Below are 15,669 nucleotides of genomic sequence, written 5' to 3'. Positions count from 1 at the left end.
GAAATTGGGGTATACTCCTAGATGAGGCACAATTTTGAAATGAAAAAAATTAAAATATTTCATTAAAAAAACCCAAACAACCCACCCCCCAAGCATTTATCTTACTTAATTTTCTCTCATTCAGCTGATGGAAATTTATAGATTAACATGTTGACGTTCTGTCAACTTGAATCTAAAATATTGTTTTTTCAATAAGTACAATATTATCCAAATCTTTCTTCACAGGTTGTGGGTTGAAGCCTCAGCCACATGAACATTAATTCTAAAGCTCAAATAAGATCAATATTTAAATTCTTTAATTAGACAGAACTTTGCTAGTCTCAAGTAATTGTTGGACAGTCTCAAGCTTGATTTTTCTAGTAAATGTTAGGAGAAGTTTAGCTCAATTCAGACTAACTTCAACTTTTTCTGGTATTATTTTACATGGCTTGACACGAAGTACAATGGTCAGATAAGGTTCAGCTAACCTATTTAAATGAAGATTTTTAAAAAAATAATACTACAATAATATAATAGAATAAACATTGGAATATCTGAATAAGAACTATAGGATTGATAGAGTCCTATACTTAATGGAGTATGCTGAAACCAAAGCCCTCAACATCTCCTTCCCTCATCTTATGCCATTATTCCTGTCAATCTACTTAGGTTTGAAATATAAAGTGAAAAATATTTTCCCTTGTTAGTTTATCATACAGCTTTCTGTCCATTACTTTTGGGTAAATCAAAATCCCATGGGGAACTGGATTCTTGGTGTATCACTTCTTTTCTCTACAAAACACAGTGGGGGTTCCCATATAAAGCAAACAAGCTGCCACACCTGAGCAATAATGTATCAATAGAGCATTTATATGCATAGCCCATCCAACACACACGTGATCTTGCTTATGCTCCAAGTTGTGAATAACTTCTGAGACACTCCTTGTCTTGGCCATCAAGTCAGGAAGATCAGCACTGTACATTCGACAGTTCCTATAATTTGAAGGTATTCCTAATTTCTGAGAGTATGTCCTGCAAAACTCATTTCTGAAACCAGACATCTCAGCAACACACTCATCTTTTGTCACATCATATAACAACTGGGCCAAACTTCATCACTTCAAGCCTCCACTGGACAGCTTCAAATCCCCCCCAGGATGGCACATGGCAAGCAGCAGACTGCAGTGGAAGTCAGTGCTTGCTTCTAGCTGAGTTGCAAGCTCAATAAGAAAAGTTACAGTTGTATTAGTGAGACAAATTCTTAACACTTCACGCATTTTTCCAAGGACCACTGGAATTTTAAAGGGCAAAAAGCACAGAAAAGTTTCGCTATGCCTGTATTAACAAGAAGTTGAGGCACACGGGTAAGTATGTAGGTGTTCACATTTGCATTTTCTGCTTTAAAACAGAAATAGAGTGCTTTGACCTCACTCTTCTCGAGTGTTACCAACAAAAAGGGAACATCTGAAGTCACTGCCATACAAGAAGTACTGAAAACATTACAGATCTTGTCATCAATGGCTGAATTTTATGTACCCTTTTAGTTTTCTCTCTGTAAATTATTGCCAGATTCATAGTACTGTAAACCAAGCTCCTTTCTCTCCTTAGCAGAAGAGTTCAAAATACTAAGTAAAGCAGTTCACTTGTGCCCTGTCTCTCCCAGACAGCTTGCGTTTCTTCTGTCCTGGAGGAACCTGTCTAGGAGGAAGAGACATTGGTTTTCTATGTATACTAGGGCCAGATTCTCATCTGGCATAAACCAGTTACATCTCCCTGAAGTTGTTATAAACTGCTCCAGTTTACTCAAAAAAAGGATCTAGCCCCTGTCACTCTTTGGCTTCTCTGCAAAGGTTTTTAATGAGGTGCCAACTGTCCTGGCATGGAGGATATATTCAGTAGCACTCAAAGTTAGGAGTAGCAGACAGGAGCTCAGCCCAACAACATTTTTCTCTGCAAGAATTAAGTACAGCACTTCTTTTAAGCTTAAAACAGTTCTTACTGTTCTACTAAAACAAAGAACAACTCACACAGTGAATACCAGCAAGAAATGGGAGAGGAAATTAAAAAAAAAAAAAGCCAAACAAAACAATAGCAAGCTGGTTGTTGAATCCAGCCAGGTTCATAGTAGACGCTGCTACTGCCCCATGACATCGAAGCTCTTCATCTCAAAACTATGCCACAAAAAAAAGCAGATTCCCACAGGCCCCTTTAGTACTAAACAATTACACAGAATTTCCCCAATGGTATTCCATCTCCAATAACCAGCACTAATGAGCATCAACAGAATTTCAAGTGTGGGTAAGGTGTGAGGAAGGAGAAGTATTTTCTTCTAACTAGTGGGGGGGTTTTTTAAAGCCAGAAGATACCAGAATCTCATCTTTGGTTGGGATTTGACCAACAGAGCTGAAACTTTTGAGTAAAATTGGGAAATATTGTGTTAAAGAATCCAGCAGTAAAAGGAATACTATCTTCCAAGCTGGAGAGATGATCTGGATATCTGATGTTAAAAGAACAATGAGGAAAAAGATGTCTTTTCCACACCTCCCTGAAAACCACAAAGACATTAAAATAGATTATAAATATATCTCCTTCTTTTGCCAAGTCCTTTTTTTTAAAAAATTTTATTTCTACCTTCATTCAGTCCAAGGAAGCAGATAGAACTACAACTATTTACCTTGTTGGCACCCAACTCATTTATTTTTCTAAATGAGTAGGTAAATGCTTGCTTCCATCAGAGGAATCTCAAAAATTGTCTTGCTGGACCCAAGATGTTAGTGCCTACTTGAAACACTTTGTGGATTAAACTGAGTGAAAGAAAACACATGGGAAAATATGTTGCAGAACATTCAACTGCAAGAAATTAGGACAGCTTTTGAGGAACGAACATACTTTCCACACCAGGAGATACATCCTAAAGGGTTTCTTAGTTTGCTTTTACGTCAGTGTGATCTACTGCAGACCAGACACTCTGGCTAAATGCTTGAGTGCAGTAGGTATTAAGTGGAGATACTTGCTCTGCAATAGATGTCCAGAAGTACCACCATCTAGGAAAGTCAATATCAGAATGGCATGTAAAATGCATCCCATAAAACTACAGCAGAGAGGCAGCTAGCCTGCAACAATATCTGGAAGCACATGCAGTGCCAGTGCCATCACTAAGCACCACCAGGAGCTCAGAGCAACCACAGAAAACACTTCCTCCAGCATCCATCAATGTCTGGACCATGGCCCTGGGGAAGGGGCAGCACGGATCAATTCCTCAGCTCCCAAGTCCAGCTTTAGGCAAATAGTCATAGCAAGAGACAGAAAGCAGAAGAGAGATGAATAAACTCCTTTGCTATGCATCAGTACAACTACTTAACAGAAGAAAAAGAAAAGGAGCATAAAGTCTGTCAACATACTGAGAGGTGGGAATTGTGACTTTTTCTTTGGATTCACAAAGGAAGGACCACATTAATTAAAAACATCTATTAATCTTAATAACACTTTTTTTGAGTAAAATAACAAAAAACCCTAAAAATTCCCTAGGCCTCTCTTCCATCCATCTAGATGTCATTTGCTGTGATTCTTTGCCAGTAATCCTTCCCCCCTTCATTGTATTTGAATTTCAATGCCCCTTGCACACCAACACATTTTCTCTCTCATGCTGCCACCTACCACTGCACTATGGTTGCTCGTCCTGTTGCTTCTGCAGCATTTCTACACGCTACTGGCCAAGTAATTGAAGTAATTATTTTTTTAAAAAGTGTGTGTGAGTTAACAGCAACGGGCCAAATTCACAACCTTGCTGAGCACTTACCTAAGTAACTGACAGTAAGTGAAGCCATGCTTTCGCCTTAGCAAAGAGCGAGCTGTTGCTAAGTACTGTAAAAAGTCAGAAACCTGGCATCACACCTAGCCCTGGCATCTCTAACAGAGCATATCCTTTCATTTTTAATTCATCTTCCCCATCTGCAAAACCAGGGAGAATAAAAATCTCTATTTGTCAGGTGAGCTCCGAGCCTCTCCAAGGACCAACGTGGGTTCTGAGTACCAGGGCTGAGTCGCTGAGATGCAGGGCTGCTTTGGTTCACAGGCAGTAATCTATGCTGGACAGTAACGGGGAAAAAACAAACCAAAAAAATCAAACAGTGCTTACAACAGCACCTGCACAGCCTGGTTCCATCGCAGAGCGCGTCTCTTCGCTCTGCTTCGTGCTGGGTGATGCTCACCGCTGGGAGCGGCAGCTGACAAACGCCTCGGTTTAATTCGCAAGCCCAAAGGTCACAACCCGTATTTCAGGGGCTGCTCCCGCATCCCAACTCGGTCCCTCGGTAGCACCGCAGCCCCTGTGCCAACACCGCCCCCGCCTCCCAGGGCTCTGACCCTCGGTGGCCCCGGCCCCACGCCGACCGCAGACTCCGGGGAAGCTTCGGGCATCCCCCGGTTACGGCCGCGAAGGGCTCGGCCCGTAGAAACGCTCAGACCCCGCCGTTTTTCCGCCCAGCTCCGAGAAAGTAAAGGATCCCGTGGGATCTGAACCCGGCAGCGCGGCCGCCCCGCCGGGCAGGCGGCTCCGGCCCCGCCGCCCTCAGCCGGCCCGGCCCTTCGCGGGACGCCGAGGAGCCCCCGGACCGCCGGGACCCGCGGTGACGGGAGAGGAGAAGCCACCCGAGGGGTCCCGCTTCTTGCGGGACAGGGTGAAGAGCAAGAAAATAAACCCCCAAACCTCTCGCGCTGGGAGCGCGGCTGCGTGCGGAGAGGGAGCCGCGGTTTAACAGACACACACGCACGCAGAGTTTGTGGTTTTGGTTTGTTTGTTGTTTTTTTTTTGCCAAAGCCGTCTAACTCCCGGCAGAAGCAAACCCCAGCAAAGCCGGTTCGGCACAGGGAGGGCCGGAAAGGTGCCTGCCCCACTCCCGGCCGAGACAGGGCGGTGAGGGGCTCCCCGCGGCCCCGGGCAGCGGGGGCGGAGAGGAGGGGAGTTAACTCTTCTTAAATGTCATACTTTAATGGGGATGGAAAATGTGAATTTTCTGTGCATTCCAGGAACAATTCCTTGGGGTGATGACCTTTAGCTCCGATTCTCTTAACAGAGGAAAATCGCCGAGAGTTTATCTGGATGACTGAAAGCTTTCCCTGGTGGAAGTTCATGGAAGTGTTAAAGGGGGCGGATAACACGGGCTTTGGAGGCGCTTGTCCAATGATCTGGAGGGGCTTGGAGAGCAGATCTCAGCTGGCAGACATTTAAATGGGCGACAGCTCAGCGCTGCCGCAATTTGTAGGCAGGATCCGAGACTCTCTCTCTATGGACTCCCGGGCAGCTCCGGGCTCTCCCGCCACCCGCTCCGCCGAGTGACCCTCCGGGCCGAGCCCCGCCGAGCCCCGGAGCCGCCGCCGCCGCGGAGCCGCCGCGCAGGTGAGCGGGGGCGCGCTGCGCGCTCCCGGCGCGGGGCCGCGCTCGGGCAGCCTCTGCCGGGGGCGACGTTTCGATCTCCGCAGCCTACCTTCGGGGAGGGGGAGGGGAGGAGTCGCTCACCGGCGTCTAGCAAAGCTCCGGGACGCCTCGGTTTTGCAGAGGGTGACACGGGTACCTCCCGTCGGCGGGAGAGAGGCGGCCACCGACATTTCTGCTGCGGAGCCGCGGGTTAGGGCGCCGTCGCATCCCTCTCCCCTGACGAGCACAAGGATTGCAAAAGCCCCGTTAGCTCTGCCTCTCATCTCCGCCTACAGCACCGCTCCCGACAAATTAGATTCGGCGCCCACCGCGGCAAAATCCCGGCCCGGCCTCTGCGCCGAGCGGGGCGGGGGCAGCTCCCTGGGTGCCGGCCCCGGCCCGTCCCGCCGAGCTGCCCTCTACGAGCCCGCCCAGCCCCCGGCTCTGCCCCGGCCCTGCCCCGGCCGCCTTCGCCAGCCTCCGACCCTCCGCCGAGCGGCCGCCCGCGCCTCCGGGAGCCGCCGGGGCTCTGCGCCGGCCCCTGCCGCCCGCCCCGTCCTGCCCTCCCACCTGACTCGCCGTCGGGGGCGTTCTGCCGTCCCCGGGACACCGCTCCCTTTCCCCGCGGCCGCAGCGCCCGGAGCCCTCCAAGCAGGGCGGCCGCGCTCCTCCCCGCGCCGGGCTTTCAGCTCTTCCCGCCCGCTCCGTTTCAATGCGGTTCCCCGGGGGCTCGGGAGTCGCTTCCGCGGAGCTCGCCCTCCTCTGGGTAAGCCTAGACGGCAGCCGCCCCCCGCGGGGGAGGCCCGGGCGGCGTCCCCGGCCGCCGCGAGGAGCGCCCGCATCTGCCGAGCCGAACCGGCCGCCGCTCCGCCCCGACGGCTGCCGGCGACCGGGCGGCGCTCAGCGACCACCTGGTGTTGCCTCGGCGGGGCCGTCCTGGGCGGTGCGGGGCCGCGCCGGAGGCGGGCGATGCTCGGCCTCTCGCATCCCGGCGCCCCGCCGAGGCGCGCGGCTTCCCTCGGTGAAACGATCGCGAGTGAACCGCGTTTCGCTCGTCAGGGCTGGGATCCAGTGCTAGGGAAACCTCTTCTTGCACAGACGAGAGATCTGGGACGTGCGTTTGGCTCGCTCCGTCTGCCGAAACGGCGCGAGTTTAGGTCCCCGTTTTGTGAGATGCTCGGAGAGCTTTGAGTGACCGCGAAACCTACGCTCAGTGATTCGTAAGCTGGAGAGCCCGCTGCTCCCCTGTCCCCGCTCCTCACTGCCCCAAAAACCCCAGGGAGGAACCACCCAGCCTGCGGCGGAGGCTGCGTATAAATGATGAACGGCGCCTCTACCCCTGGCTGGCCGTTCCTCTTTCGCACTCGGCCCCAAACTCTCCTGAAGAATCCCCTTTTCTCTCAGCGGTGTCACCCTGAAATGCGGGGACTTTCTCCTTGTCAGGATGCGTGGCCACGCGCTGGAGCAAACCCGCTCTGGTGGCTTTGGGGCTCCGTGGGCACATCTGTCCGAAGGGACTTGCGCTCTGGGGAGCCGCGGTCGGGCTGCGCGGTCATCTGCGGGGCAAGGCTGATTGGGGTTTGGTATCACCCATGCCCACCATGAAGTTCAACTTCCCTGCGCTGTGTAGGGTGCCCTACACGGCAACACATTCTTAAATGGGGAATTCTCAAAGTTTCAAAGTTCTCGGGTCTGAAAAAAACCATCTCCATGACCTGCAAGAAGTTGTCTGAAATGTGCATGCATCCAAACTCTGCCAGAGATGTTAGTTTTGCTGACTTGATCTCAGAGAAATATTATGGTTTTCTGAGAACTACCATTGCCGTTTTGTATATTTAAACATACAGATCGATGAACTGTGAAAGCATTACATAAGACTGTTTCTGTAAATCATATATAATAAGCCAGGCAGAAAATTATTGTGATCCTTTGGGGCATAAACCGCTTCAATTTTCTCAGTAGTCAAAGGCTTGTGGTTTGTCTTTTTCTTTGGCTGGTGTTTGTAGGCCACCAAATACATTTTTGTAGGGCTTGGTGAGATTATTTTTCACGTTTTCTGCAAAACACATGAGTCCATGTCTCATCATAATATTTTCCTAGTAAATATGGGTCGCAGATGAAATTATGGGCCTGCTGAGGTCTGTGAGAATTTTGCTCTATATTTCAACAGAACCATTATTTCATCCAGTTCTTTTAAACAAGTTGCTTTGTGCTAAAAAAGATAAAAATAAATCAGTAATAACTTTCTGACTCTGCATGGGAACTCATAGGGAAGTGCTATTCATGAACTGACATGTGGTGATCCTTAATTTATAGCAGAAAGTGTATAAGTGAAAAAACCCTACAGCTTAATTGTATGAAATAATAAACCCAAAAGCGTTTACACTTCTCTATGAATGGTTGCGAGTATTAATCCACAAAATGCCTGAGCTGTTTTAGATGATGAGCTCCCAGGCTCTGGATAAACCACATATGAGGTGATATGAGTGTTAGGGCCCGATTCTGCTCCTGTTTGAAGTCAGCAATAAAGTTTCTCTTGGCTTTAGAGAGTTTGCAGATGATGCAAAATAGAACTCAATTTAGCAGGGAAATATGGAAAAATATTTTTGAAGGATATTGGTACTTGAAAAAAGAAATCTTACTTACATCAGATCTCTCTGAATTTGAACAAAATAAGTGGGAATTGACATAGGCATTTTGGTTGTAATCATGTGTGTTCAAAGGATTCTCAAAAGGATTTCTTGTTATGCCAATGCTGCTATAACAGCTAATATCAAGTGCTGAAAATTCGACGGAAATTCGGAATATCAGATTTTGCAGCCTTATTCCTCACAGCTCATATACAGTCTATAGAGTTATTACTTCTGCAGAGTTATGGCTATGGCAAAGTAAAAAACATTTTCTTCAGGAAAATTTTTGGTGAAACTTTGGGTATGGTAACAGTGATTTATCTGCTTGTGCTCTTCTGTGTTTTATTCTACAGCAATAAAACCCCCCAAACTGTTAAGGAAACAGTCACAAAAACTAATTCATAGATAGATGAACCACTTTAGTTCCTGATGTAAGCAAGCAGAGACATCTTCTGTCATTAGCAAAGGCCTTGCCTTGGGATCAGAAGTGGTGAAGAATGCCTGTGCTGCATTTTTCTGCTCTCCTTATTGAGGCATGCCACTGCAATTTGCCTTTGTATTTTGCAATTTTAAATATAATCTTAATTTTTAAATAAATGTTTAATAAGTTACCTTTAATAAGGTCCTACTTGAGCTGCTGTGGGGATCATGAAGTTCACACAGACTCTCCCGTGGGTCTGTTTTAAGTGTAATTAGCCCTAAATTGTTACATTACTCTTACTTTTAGATGTGTGTTTTGAAAGTGATAATAGCAGATGGCTTTGCTGAGTTGGTAATTTTCATTTCAGTCACAGTTTCTTTTATGAGCATGTAATACAGCTTCTGCCCTTAAGGTTGGAAAACATCTCAGTGAAAAATCACATTTTCTCCCCTAGTTTAGGATTATATTGAAGTGTGTGCTTGCATTTCCTTAAGATTAAGCACGTACTTAATAAAGATGCATGAATCTGGGACACAGATCTTACAGTAGTAGTCATTACTATCTAATTTTCACCAAATTCCCACCCCAAAGTATGTCTTGTTTTCACATGAGCAGACCTTACTGTGTCATCAGTTGAACATTTATTAAAGAAAAAAAAAGGTGAAGCTATGCGGAGATCATCAGTTTTAGAAATAGAAGTATCCCAGGAATGAATGTTGATGGAACTACAATTCAGTTATGTGACACTAAAGAAACACTTGAAGTTTCCTGGCACTGCTTATAAATTAGCAATTTATTTTCAATTAAATGCAAAGACTTTTTTTTTTTTTTTATGGTAAGGCTCTGGTACTGTGTTAAGTGCATATTAAAATACAGTCTAAATACAGCATGGTTATACATTCACCAGAGAAATAGGAATAGTCTTGGAAGGAGTCATTCTAGTCCCTTGAGGAAATAAGCAGTGGTTTATAACTTTAAAAAAATATTTTAAACACAAAATCAATTTTAAAAGAAATATGTTTAAATAACATTCAGGTTGCAGTAGAAATGGGGAAAAAGCACCAAATGCAAAATAAAAGCTGTTACTTGAAATTATGCTGCATTGATCTTCAATTAGAATTCCAAACTTTTTTCTTGTTCTGTGTCAGAGCCTTTAGGATATTAAAAATGCATATTCGGTACCATATTTCATTTAGATATTGAAAGCAGCCCTTCTAGGTTATCTGTTGGAGTTGGCAAAGTCTCATTCTTACTCCCTTGCTTGAAGGCTGAAGCTTCTGCCAAATATAGGACATACTGGTACATAAACATAAAAGAAGAAAATGAATGCATACATTTATCTATGTATTATAAACCTTAGGTGCTATGTAGACAAGCACTTAAAATATTAGATCTACAAGCAAATTCCTGAATACAACGGAATCCCCCTGTGACATATTTCCATTCCAGTAGTTCTTTTCCCAGTCCATTTGATGAGAAACACTTTTTGAACAGCATAACATAACATCTGTTCTCTCCATGGGACTGGAAAGACCTAGTAACTGAGAAATTATGTTATATTGTATAGAAAATGGTACTTACCCTGAGCCTCTGCTGAATCTCTAGGTGGCCCTTACAATGTTGGCATTTGGCTGCTTTCCTGCCTAGTTGTGTGGTCTCAGGCAGAGCGGTTAAAGCCATCTAGGACAGTGTCCTTGGTGTCACATATATTTCATGGATAGCAACACAAGCAGGACTCTCAAACACTATTTTTTCCTTTACTGATAAAATGACTCAAATAAGGGATACAACAGCAGCTGTCCAAGCTGGTAGGAGACACCAACATCCTCATGTTTTTTTTCACAGTTCTTCCCCTTTTTAATGCATGTGCCTCGTCACAGTTCTCCTGTTTATGTTTTTTTTTTTTTTGCAAGCAGTTGCTCATTTCTGCTGGTTTCTTCCAAACTCCTCATGGGGTGGGTCCCCTGAGACACTCATTCTGCTTTGCAGAACAACATGGAAATCATGGTACTTCTGGAAGGGGGAAAAATGTAACAGTTGATGCGCTTCTTCACCACCTGGTTGGTGTCTTGGGCTGACTGAGTAGCCAAATGAGGCCAAGAGCTTTGGGAAGCAGCATCAATGGTGGAATAAGAGAGGCAAGAAAAGCTGTTCCTACACTAGTAATTAGGTTTGGAACAGGGGTGCTGTTTTGAAGAACCTGATAGTCTTCTCCTGCTGTTCTTGAAGTGTTTTTTGTGTGTGTGCACAAATTAGATTCTTTTCTGATACTGATTCCCCATGATACTTAATGTCATACATGAAGCTATGCTGTCCTCATATGTCCTTTCAATGTCATGCTGCATATAATGAACTAAATTCAGAGATCTGAAAATTTCTTAACACTGTGACCATATTTGTGTAACTTTGTCAAGGATTCAGAGTAATGCACAAGAAGATGTAATTTGAAATTACAGAGGCATTTCTTTTAACCTATAGCTAAATATTCTTTTATGTTAGTTGCTTATCTAATTGTACTTCTCTTACCTTATGCTTTGTTAGGCTCAGATGCGTTGGACCAATTCAGAGGTGCAGTGTGACAGAGCTTGGGATGCTGTAGTTCAGACAATGAGTGGATATACAATAGCATGCATGTTATATTCTGAATATGTATTGTGCTGAACAAAGCTCCTGAGTTTGACTAAGGAACACATAGCTACATTAGATCTCTTGAGACAAAGTTTAGTCTTCTGGTATTGCAGATCGCTATGTCATAGAAATCTTTGTGTAGCATGTCCTTCCACCAGGGTAAATCAGGAGCAACATTCTTGTTGTCAAATAGCTGTAAGAAGGGAATAAGAATTCTTAATTAGGTTAATATACATGGAGAAAAGGGATGGAAAAAGATGTCTGCTAAACAAAATGAATTTCTAAATTACTTACTAAAGTAAGTGCTGACTTTAAATCTACATTAAAGCTTTTATCACTTGTTATTTTGGAAACAGCTTTCCAGGTTGTAAAGGCTAAATGCTTATCTCTTATAAAAGTGCAGACATTCAAACTCTCATACACAATTTATTTTATGGAACTCAAAATTTACTGCATAGTTCACTTCTATTAATATCTGAAATTCACAACTGTGCTTTATTCCCTCAACTTTCTCCATATAGGATGGTCCGCACACTGTATACCATTGGTGCTGTGTTTCTTCTTATGGGATTTCTGCTACCAGCAGCAGAAGGAAGAAAGAGGAATCGGGGATCTCAAGGAGCTATCCCTCCTCCAGACAAAGATCAGCCCAATGATTCAGAGCAAGTGCAGACACAGCAGCAGTCAGGCTCTAGGCATCGAGAACGAGGAAAAGGCACCTCGATGCCTGCTGAAGAGGTGCTGGAGTCTAGTCAGGAAGCATTGCACATCACTGAGCGCAAGTACCTAAAGCGGGATTGGTGTAAAACTCAACCCCTCAAACAAACTATCCACGAAGAAGGCTGCAACAGTCGTACCATTATCAACAGGTTCTGCTATGGCCAGTGCAATTCATTCTACATCCCCAGGCATGTCCGTAAAGAGGAAGGCTCCTTCCAATCTTGTTCCTTCTGCAAGCCCAAGAAATTCACCACCATGACTGTTACACTCAATTGCCCTGAGCTTCAACCCCCAAGAAAGAAGAAGAGAATCACCCGAGTTAAGGAATGCCGGTGTATATCTATTGACTTGGACTGAGAAAAATATGGTACCAATTGCACTCTGACTGTATGCAACCATTGCCAGCATGAGAGTGAGTGGCATGAACTAGCATACCTTCGGGGCTGGACAAAATTGTGAATTACCTAAAACAAGAAAAGAACCCAAAAAACCCAGAAAAAAAAATGATGTAAGGGAAGGGCAAACCTGTATGTTTAAGAGAGAAAATGGATGTGTACTAGCAAATCTCTGAATATTCACCACAATAAATAATTTAACAGGAATATGAAATGTTAAAAAAGGTCTATTTACCTGCAATCATGAATTAGGCTTCCTAGAGTATATTCACATTTTTGCTGCTTGGCAAATGGAGCTGTGGCTTTTTACTAACATTCACCTGCCATGCTATTTGCTTTCACTGTATTAAGAGAAACATCAAAGTGAGAGGATGATATATTTGAAAGCATGATTCTATTCTTAAATAGGAAGTGGGAAAAAAGCAGTTCAAAGCATAGCAAAATCATCACTGAAAATAGTAGCTGTGTCAAGAGTTTGTAACATGTTTCTTCAAAAAAAATAACTCTAGTCCAAAAGCCACGTCTGGGCAAGGACTGGGGGACATCGAAGTGTTGAAAAGTCAGTATAGGTGGATGGAAAAGAGTTACAGAAAGTTAGAAAGCAAAAGGCCAAAGTAAGTAGACAGGGAGAGTACACAAGGGTGTAGAAAAAGGAAAGGTACATAAATAGGAACACACAGAGGAAAAGATATTGTCTTCTGTTTATGTTTTGCTTTAATTTATATACTTAGTCTTATATAACATAAATTAAAGAGAAACTATATACAAGGCTATAAATATACTTCTGAATTGTAATGGCTTTCTAAATCAAAATCCATTCTTGCACCACTTGATCCATTTGATGTCTTGTATTTTTGGTATCAGTTATTCTTCATATCTACATATGTATGCATATGCAGTATCTTTTAGTCCTTGGTATCTATACATACATACGATGAGTATACATACTCCATTGTGTGTATCTGAACTCTCTCCTTCTCTTTTTCACACACATACATAAAAACCATACATAACCACAGCACAAAAATCTTGCTAACCAAGATCAAGTACTGAATGGCAGTAATTTAGTACATAAAGAGCAAAGCAAAAATTAAAGCAAGCATCATGTGACAGCAAATGCAATAACCACACAAGAGACAAAAGACACGACATTCATGACTAGTAAACATTGCATTGTTATTGTTATTTTAGCTTTGCCACAGGCATGCAGTTTGTTGAAAAAGAGATGCAGAACTTTGCCAGCAATAATATTCTTTTTATATCTTTTACCACAGACTTGCATTTAAACTGGATTTGGACTAAGTAAAAAGAATTTCCTGAAAATTAGGGCAAACTGCCTCTCTGATTTGGGGAAGAGAAAACATAAAAGGGGACAAAGTACTTCCAGTAGCTCAATGAATCTCACCTGCAAGGTTTTCCCGCCTTTTCTTGCCTTCAGGATTAGAAGCTTAAATCTGATCAGGGCTGTGGGTTTTGGCAAGAGTACAGAAGGTCCAGCAGAAGGAGTTGGTTTAGCTAAGTGGACTGTGGACCATTGGACCCAAGCGGTAGCCCTTCCAAGCATGTTGCCCTTGCTTTCCTGGGAGTCCGATGGGAAGCCCGAGGGTTGTGTTGCTGGCTGCATCTTATACCATATGGTGTGCAAATGATTCATGCAGCTCTGACTGCAGCCTTTGTAAGGGCACTTTCTGACCAGCTGGTGAAGAGCTGACAGGGTGCTGCACAACTTCCTGCCCATTCCTGTGCCTGCGGGGTCTCCACAGCTGGTCCTGTCCGGTGGGGAACCAAAGGGAAGGAGTGTTCCTATGCCAGAGCCGGTACCAGGTGTGAAAGCAACCCAGACATTACTAACGTGAGTGAAGTGGGAGTTAGGTCTGTGTGAATTCTATGATGGGGCTTGAATAGTCTAGAACTCAGTTTCCCCACTGAATAGCAGTGCTCTCTTGTATCCACTGTTTGTGTAATTGCTCTTTCTCACACCAGATGATTCTCTCAGCCACAAGGTGATTATCTCGACAGCTTTTCTGTCCGTAGAACACTGAGGAAGACGATTCTGCTTTTACTGACATGTCCAAAGGGAAAAATGTACGGTGGTGTGTCACAGAGGCATCCAGCATGTCATTATTTTATAAGATGACCCAGCTGTTGAACAGTGTGTCAGACAGTTATTTGCAATATCCTGCATCTCTGCAATTAATATATTTTTTACTGTAATATCCACTGCTATAGTCTGTATTTGTAAGATTAAGAGACTGCAACTTGTTGATAGATATTACTAAAATGCATTTCATCTGTTGGACTATCACTCAGAGGGTTTGACAAATTTCTTCATGCATTTTTAAATCCATTTTTAAAATCTGGAATAACAGGAGGTAGATTTCCACTGTGTGGAATGTGAATAGTTAAACAAAAAGATATGGATATTTAATGTTATTATTAATACAACCCCTCTTTCACTGATAATAGGCAGGTTGTTATCCATTCAATTACTTTTTTGAGTTTGTTTGTATGGGAATGGGCCAATCTCAGTTGTTGCTGAGTTTTGTACCAGCTAGGACTTCTTTTCAAGAAAGGGGCACACCTTAAGAATGCATTTTTTTGCAAGTTGACAGTAGAAATGCCTCTGGATTTTACAATGACTGCTTTGTCCCTAAACCCTTAAGCAAAGCTTACGATGTTACTGACTCCTGTATTTAAGATTAGGCTAGTAGTCTGAAGGATAACTGTTAAAAGTATTACAGATCTTTATGTTCCATAACAGTCTGTACATAGATCATAATGGAACTCCCCTTGAGGCAGATCAGCCCCCCAAAAATGTAAATTTTATACAGAAAACTTTTATGAATTGCAAGTTACTGCCTGAGAGTAAGAAAGTTCTGCTAGCTTACAATTATACGAGGTATTTAATATCTACCACAATATGTATTTAAATGTCTGCTTTATTCTAAAAACAATGGACTATATAACCTAAGGCTGCAGTATTTTCATGCTTGGTCTCACAAAGCAAAACTTGGTTTAAAATGAAGTTTTAATTACTCTGTAACTGAATAGAATTGGAGTTTTTTCTTCCCAGCATTTTGTACGTCATTTTAACTACTAGTAACAAATAAATAAAATGTCTTCTCCAGCCCATGTCTATTGTTGCTGGGTTGTTTTTTTTTTTCTTTTTTGTTTATTTTTTATTTCTTCTTTAAGTTTCCAGCTCTTTCTGGATCTGTTATACTTTACTCTGACTTCCGTGGTTTCTTATAGTTATAAAAGAGCTTATATTATGTCAATGAGACACAGAGACAGGCAATGGCATCGTCATTCAACACGGCTACTTTGATAAGGCTTTATATGAGGTCTGTCACTTCCCCCTCACCCTTCCACAACTCATAGAAGGAAAACCTCCATTTTTAATCACACTTTTCCCCTTGTTAACCATATAGTGAAAGTTCAAAATATAAATCAGCCTTGAATTATTGCAGAGTTAAATTT

At 43.5% G+C, this 15,669-nt stretch overlaps 1 protein-coding gene across 1 annotated transcript; it reads left to right on the top strand.

Annotated features, from left to right (window-relative positions):
• Positions 1-11,463: 11,463 nt before the first annotated feature.
• GREM1 (gremlin 1, DAN family BMP antagonist) lies at positions 11,464-15,313 on the top strand. Its single transcript, XM_069858186.1, has one exon. The coding sequence runs from the start codon at positions 11,597-11,599 to the stop codon at positions 12,149-12,151; it is 555 nt and encodes a 184-aa protein (XP_069714287.1). The 5' UTR covers positions 11,464-11,596; the 3' UTR covers positions 12,152-15,313.
• The last annotated feature ends 356 nt before the right edge of the window (positions 15,314-15,669 follow it).

This window comes from Phaenicophaeus curvirostris, chromosome 5 (assembly GCF_032191515.1).
Source record: "Phaenicophaeus curvirostris isolate KB17595 chromosome 5, BPBGC_Pcur_1.0, whole genome shotgun sequence".
NCBI classification, from domain to species: Eukaryota; Metazoa; Chordata; class Aves; order Cuculiformes; family Cuculidae; genus Phaenicophaeus; species Phaenicophaeus curvirostris.
The sequence above is the reverse complement of the archived record's forward strand: the minus strand, read 5'-3'. Positions and strand labels throughout refer to the sequence as shown.

Bases quoted from the DNA above. Each gene is read 5' to 3' on its own strand.
- GREM1 (XM_069858186.1), top strand. From the start codon at position 11,597: ATGGTCCGCACACTGTATACCATTGGTGCTGTGTTTCTTCTTATGGGA.